Source organism: Diprion similis, chromosome 9 (genome assembly GCF_021155765.1).
Source record: "Diprion similis isolate iyDipSimi1 chromosome 9, iyDipSimi1.1, whole genome shotgun sequence".
Classification (NCBI taxonomy): Eukaryota; Metazoa; Arthropoda; class Insecta; order Hymenoptera; family Diprionidae; genus Diprion; species Diprion similis.
In genome coordinates, this window is record NC_060113.1 from 1,936,901 (window position 1) to 1,943,907 (window position 7,007).

Consider the following 7,007-nt stretch of genomic DNA (forward strand, 5'->3'; position numbering starts at 1 on the left):
AAATCACTCTACTCATCCTTCTTGTTCAAAACCTGAAAAAACGCCTCAATCGGAAGCGTCGGCTCGTCGGTAGCGATGGCGAATTGCGGACTGATGACTCTGCTCTCGGTCGCCGGCGACACCGCTTTGAATCTCCCGGGCTCGTAAAGCTCGGAAGCCGAGCTCGTTAGGTTGGCAATGCGTTGCGATATGAAGGCGTCCTCGGCGTCGCGGTTGGCCTGAGTGGACGTTGGAACGGTGGAACCCGGTTCGTTTTCAGCGTCGGACTGTTCCACCTCCTCCTGCATCCTCCTGGTCGGTGTGGGATCGGTGACCTCCACCTCCTCCTCCTCCTCCTCCTCCTCCTCCTCCTCCTTCATCATAACCTCGTTGATCGCCGCTTCTTGCGGCTGTCTCGTGGTGGTCATAGATGCGTAGAAACTCGTCTCCTCGGCGGTCATTTCCGTCGTCTCTTCCGGCTGATTCCTGACCCCAAATGTCGGTCTAGCTCGCCGAATCGCCGAGGAGTAGATGTTCTCCGGTCTCGTCGTGCTCTGCCGACTATCTTCGAGTCCAGACTTACCGGAGTTCAAGCTGCCGCTGATCCTGCTGCGGTAGAGACTCGTGTTGAGCTTCCGCTTCGGCGTGAACCGATTCGTTCGCTCTGTAATGCTTGTTGGCTCTTCGTCAACGGCTTCGGGGCTCGACGTGGGTGACGTCGAGGTCGTTGACTTGTAGCCGACCCTGGAGGTGTACTTGTTGTGTCGACTAGTCGACTCCAGATCCGATCTCTCCGTAGTGACTCGGCGTCTCCCGATCGTGGCTTCTGTCGTCGAAAGCTGAGACAGTTTGTTCTTGTAATCGAGCCTGCTCCTGTAGTCCTTGATACTGAAACGCGGCCGCGTTGCATTTCCGTACTTGAGTGGTCTGATCCTGTGCGACTGCCTGGTGGTTGAGGTCAATTCCGTAGTGGTGGAGGGAGCCTCAGTCGTGGTTGTGGTCGTAGTGGTGGTCGTTGTTGTGGTGGTGGTCACCGGCTCTTCAACAACGTCTTCAGAAGTGGTAGCAGGCTCTACGTGGTTCTCTGCAGCCGGCTTCTGGAAGAGTTTCTCGATCGGAACGATGGTCTCGATCTCGTCTTGCGTCTGGGTGACTTCCTCGGTGGTCGCGAAGGCCTCGGTAGAGAATTCGAACACCTGACCGACGTCCTCCGTGGCTCCCTCTTCCATGTCCTGGGTACCAACGACGCGAGAAGGTAGCGAGGAGGTGTCTATCTCCTGCGAGTCCTTCTTCTTGAAGCTTTCAGGATAGTTTTCCCACTCCGTCGTGTCCTTGTAGATGATCCTCGTCGGACGCACTATCTCCGTCACTACCTCAGCCTCGAACGGCTCTCCAGGATTCACTCTCTGCCTGTGACCAGTTGGTCGTCTTCTAATGAAGTGCCGCTCGGTCACGGCTTCCTCGGTCGTCGTCGTCGTCGTCTGGCTCGGCCTTACTCTTCTCCGCTTCGAATACTCAGTTTCGAATGTCTGGTGCTTTGAAGGTTCCGACTCCTGGACGTAACTCGCAGAGACCTCCTCCTGCGGTGGCGTCGGCATTGTCGTCGTCACGGGGCGTCGTCTTCTCAGAGTTTGTCCAGGACGCCGAATCCTTGGTCGCAGGGTGACTGCCGTCTGGGTTGTGGCCACTTGCGGTTCCGCGGTTGACTGGACCGATGACTGCTGTGTTCCTGTTCCAACGGCCTCTTGAAGGGACGCTTCGGTCGCCTGAGCAACGTAAGTTGCCGGTGTCGACGGTCTGCGTCTCCTAGTCGATGATCCTCGCTGTGGGAACTTTGGCCTGTAGGGTCTTACCTCCGGCTCGACCTGGGTCTGAGGTTGGTCAGGTTCTGAGGTGGCCTCGAAGGTCTCCTTGGACTGTTGGCTTACCTCTTGGAACGGGACTTGGTCCTGAGTCGATACCGGTCGGTTGTAGGCTTCCTGTTCAAGGTTGAACTGCTGCTCCTGAATCCTCTTCTGCTCCTCGAGCTGCGCCTGCTTCTCGAGTTCAAACTGCTCTCTGGATCGTTCCCGCTCCTGCTGCTGTTTCCGTAGCTCAATCTGCTCCTGGATCTCTTGTCGTTCGCGTTCCTCCTGTCGACGTTGTTCCTCTTCAGCGAGCTTCTTCCTCTCTGCCTCCTTTTCCTGCTCTTCAATTTGCAGCCGGATCTCCTCCTCCCGCTTCCTCGCCGCAGCCTCTTCAGCTTCCTGCTTTCGCTGTCGCTGGATCTCCGCCTCCTGGAACCGTTGTCTATCTTGCTGTACCAGCTGCTGCTGAAGCAGGAACTGCTGCTCGTTGAAATGCTTCAGCGAAATGCTTTCCGGAGTCTCGTAGTCCGGTTCAGAAGACGTCGTCTGCGGAAGCTGGCCTGAAGTCACCGGGTTTTCAAACTGCGTCTGGATGCTCGGACGGATGAAGACGACCTGATCCGGTTCGGACTGCAACCCGAACACGGAACTGGGCCTCACGGTTTCGGGCCTGAACTTAGCCGGTGGATTCTTCCTTGGTAACACCTCGTTTATCTCCGTTGTGAACTTGGACTTCTGCTGCGGCCAAGAAGCCACAGGCCTCGGTTGTTCACCTTGGATAAAGTACGTGCCGGGCTGAAGTCCTTGGGACAGTCCCTGAGCCTTGATGAGTGACTCCTGAGGACTGCTGTTCGCATCAAACTGCTTGAAATGCTCGTTCCTGAGGCCAGACTGCTGCGACCCGGCGAACTTGTTCGAGTCAACAATCTTCGGCGGCATCGTCGATGAAAAGAGGTTCGGTGGTACCAGATTATCGTACGGAAGCGAGGGCCGGAAGTTGTTCCCAAATATCGACGAGGGGGTTACGTAACTGATCTCGTGGCTCTCGTGCACCAGAAAGGATGGATCCCTTTCGTAGCTGCTCTTGAAGGGTGGAGGATGGTCAACCTGACTGAAGAAGTTCCCGTTGCCACCGGTCAGGATCTGCCCACTATGTGGCTGCGCGTGGAACCGGCCAAAACCGGCTTCGGAGTTCTTGTTCTCCACGCCGAAGCCGTGTGGACTTTCAAGTCCTGGAGGCTGGAGGTACGATTTAGTGTTTGAGGCCTTTTGGGCTTCGAACTGTCGCTGGGGGTGGACGTTCTGCTGCACGCCAAATCCTGAGGCCAAACCGCTGACGAGGAACGGTCGGCTCTTCGGAAAGCCGGGTGAATGGGTCGTCGACGTTGCAGTGAATCCTGAACCCTTAGAGAAGAACGGCGAGTTGTTTGTATCCTGGTGAACCTGCGAGACGAACGTGGGCTGACGCACGAAGGCCTCGTTATCCCGGAGGATGGCCTTCCGGTGTGGGTCCTGCACTTCGAAACGATAGGCGTCCCTCGGCGGTGGGACCAGGAACGAGTAGTGCGTCGTTCCCGAGGTCGAGTGTCCATTGTGCTCCTTCGGCTTCGTTCTCGCCTTCGTAGCTGCGTGGCCAAAGACGCTGAAGCTTCCCAGGATGCTGGGAGGACTGTAGTCCTGTACGTTCAGGCCATTCGCTTGCTGCTTGTGCTTGTCTAACGAAGACGACGAGGACTGCGGATGATCCTGAAGCTTTCCTGCCACCGGACGATGCGCCGAGTTTCTTTCCAGTCCGCTCGATGGTGAAACGTTTGTTCCTACGTTATCGTATCCCGTTAATGGACGCCATCCGTTTGCGATCATCGAAGACCGCGTTGGGGACTGGAATTTTAACAACAATTAAGTCATTTTGGCTACGCACCTTCACGACTTCTCTATGGACTATAATTTGCTCCATTTTCAACACTATCAGTCTATCACTTTGAGTGAATACGTCAACGAATTAGTGCTTAAGAAGTGTCACCAAGTGAAATGAGAAACTGTGCAAAACTAACTGTGTACTGCACATATAATTTTTTGGACTTTTTTTTCATGTGCTGGTTTCCGGTTTGACTACAAAATTTTTTACATCTATTAGCCTACATCGACCAGTGATTGTCGATTTCAACACCACCATATCTTACGGTGTACCAGCGATTATATCGGTACTTACAAGCTGGACATCGGATCGATCGATCGGTACTGTGATCGCTTGGATAGCGCTCCATGTCGTCAATGCACCTGAAAACCGATCAAATATTTATGGCATTTGTTATTTACTTTGTATACTTGAATCGCCATCGAATCTATTCGAAGGTTCAGGACTGAATGGAATGTCAATTCATTTACAGATACCGAATTAATCTTTACTTTTTACTTTTCGAATTTGCACTCAATTAAGAACTCCGCCATTACCTTAGAGACTTTATCAAAAATTTCGAATGGACTGAAGCTACTTTCGAATAAATTCAACGGTTAGAAATCATTGAATCATATATCAACTCACCAAAGAAAATTCGTGCGAGAAACATCCTGAAGTGTCACGGAAACATTTACAGCTCAGTCCTGCAAAACATTATAAAAAACGAAGCGAGGTATGAGTGAAAATTTCTACAGAACACAGTATACATATCCTATTCATCGGATATAATAATTGATTGAACAACCAATTCAACCAAGTGACTGCACGCTTCAGTTATTTAAATTCAGGTTGATACAGTGATACATGCGTCTATACGATTATTCGTATCGTCCATAAATAATAATAAAAATAGTAATAATAACAGTAATAACAGCTAGAGGATTAATAATTTAACCACTGAGCCGAGTGAGCACGAAGCCGATATCTATTGGACAGGATCAGAAAATTGATTACCACGCTATTGTCCATGGGTTGAAAAATGGTGAAAATAAAATTGAAAATAAAAAAGAGAAATAAATAATGAAGCTGCATTCAGCGGAATTTCTCTACCTCAATTGAACGCATCGATACTCCGGCTAAATATTTGTCAGGTATTAATCAATTATCGACAATCATCACCGTGTTTCACAGATTTATTTTATCTTCGAATCGGATCAGTGGAGCTCAATTTAGTCGGACAAAGATGTTTATTTACAATGCGGGTAAGACTGGTTTAACAAGCTTGCGATCTCGATCCGGTTTAGCTCTGTTTTTGCGGCTGTATTTTGGAGATCTTTAATCTTGGCGCAGCAGATCGACTCATCGCTCTGGAGAATCTAGAACTCTTGTTGGCCTTGATCTCGATCCTTTTTACTTGAAATTTATCAGCTTTAATGCACTTCTTATAGTCTTGCGAGATACTCGAGGGAATTTTAAATTCTATTACATTTCTTGATCGTTTTATACGCTTTCATCTGCATTGTCATTAGAGAATTTTCGCCAAATTAGATTCATCGTTATTCATTTATTCGGTAAACTTTGCCAAGTAAATTTTTATTCATGATATCAGAATCGTCGGGAATTTAAACCGAGTAATACAAAGACGTTTTTCTCTTTGAATTAGCTTTACACGAGCTTTCACATGACGTGCTCAATTTTATATCTTTTTTTATTTATAAAAGTGGCACAGTTTTCACCGCCTAAAGTTTTTTTCACGGATGGAAATCGGTTTTGATGAAACTTTTCTTTTGTTGTTGACTATGCTCATAAATGCCTCGCGTGATCTTCAGGATCCAAAATTAAACAACTTATATTATTCGGGGGAATGTAAATTTTTTCATCTTCACATTTCGTCATTCTTTTAAGAACGACAATCGTTAAAGAACATTGAAAATTTGTGCATTAAGGGGCACATCTGAGTAGATGGTTAGAAAGTAGTCGAGTTTTGAGAATTTTTGTCCAAAAAACTATTCATTCGATTCCATCCTTTTTTTTTTTTGTTTTTTTAAAGTTTATACATTCAGATATGTTCAGTAATTTTTTCATAAAAATTTATCCACTCGTGGCTTTGTTACACTGGTCGGTGTAAAATATGTTTTTTAATAAAAGATTCCAACGAGCTTTTGAATTATAATATATTAAACCGTTCGCTGCGTACGGTTTTTAATTTTTTTTTATTTTTGACGAAACGGTGAACGTTTCGATTTTAACATTCGTTTTCCGGCTTGAATTTAACACCGTTTTTCGACCGTAAAAATTAAATAATTGAATAAAAAAAAAAAAAACTTATAAGCAATGAATGAGACAAAGTGTACAAAAACATTGTGTCCAAATTTGGTAAAAATTGAAAGAAATATCCTCGGCACGTACTCGGAATCGTAGTTTCGAGATAATCGAGTTCAAAGTTCGGCGAATCGGTTGCAATTTCTACGATTCTTCGGATTTAATCTGGCAATTTACACACGATACTCTTCATAGTTCAAACTTTGAGAAACGCGAATAATAAGAAAATCGAATTTTTAAATATTATACTCGGATGTGTCTCCTTAAGAAAACGCAGCCTTCAAAGCACGCATTCTTGTCCTTAATTCTTAATTAAAAAAGGCCTCGTGCTTATAACCACGTGGTAATTCATCTCCTTCACAGTCTGCTGGATGCACACAACGCCTGGAAAATTATTGTGATAATAAGCCACGTCGATTCACCTTGACTGCGTTAATTATTAAGAAATTGAAAAGCTGGGGCTAATAATCGGAGGTAAACTAATCGCCTCGAAATGTGTGAGAAAAATGAATAAAAATTAGAAATAAAACGTTCCTCGAGAACAGAAAAATAATTCAGATTCTAACCGGACAAAACATGCAATTTTATAATTTCCTTAATCTGTTCCACGAATGTGTATAAGCAGCGAAATTGCATTCATCCCAGTTTCATAGAATAAAAGATTATACAGGTACTTGTGATTTTAGAAAATATCTGCGTTTATGGTTTGTAAAAAAAAAAAAAAGAAGAAGATAAGTAAAAAAAGAAAAATTACGCAGGCTTGTATTTCACGGAGTATCCGACCAGTACAGCGTATAAAATACCAAAGTAGAGAAGAATATAAGTACGGTCAAGCTCTGATTGCTCCCGACAATCTTCGCCTTTCGCTTTCCTAATCCAGCACGCGACGCGATTCGGTCAATGCTAATTGGCAATTAATTTTTATCGACCGCTACGGTTTATCTACGCGAATAAACAGT

The 7,007-nt window shown here is 46.3% G+C and overlaps 1 protein-coding gene across 1 annotated transcript; it reads right to left on the minus strand.

Annotated features, from left to right (window-relative positions):
- LOC124410443 (zinc finger CCCH domain-containing protein 13-like) lies at positions 1 to 4,480 on the minus strand. Its single transcript, XM_046888815.1, has 3 exons — positions 4,372 to 4,480; positions 4,039 to 4,106; positions 1 to 3,707 (listed from the first exon to the last, which is right to left on the minus strand). Exons 1-3 carry the CDS (start codon positions 4,394 to 4,396, stop codon positions 9 to 11), a joined length of 3,792 nt encoding a protein of 1,263 aa, XP_046744771.1. The 5' UTR covers positions 4,397 to 4,480; the 3' UTR covers positions 1 to 8.
- Between the last annotated feature and the right edge of the window lie 2,527 nt (positions 4,481 to 7,007).

Bases quoted from the DNA above. Each gene is read 5' to 3' on its own strand.
- LOC124410443 (XM_046888815.1), bottom strand. From the start codon at position 4,396: ATGTTTCTCGCACGAATTTTCTTTG. The intron at 4,107-4,371 runs GTGAGTTGATAT...ATCGGTTTTCAG, and splicing joins TCTCGCACGAATTTTCTTTG to GTGCATTGACGACATGGAGC. The intron at 3,708-4,038 runs GTAAGTACCGAT...TTAAAATTCCAG, and splicing joins ATCGATCCGATGTCCAGCTT to TCCCCAACGCGGTCTTCGAT.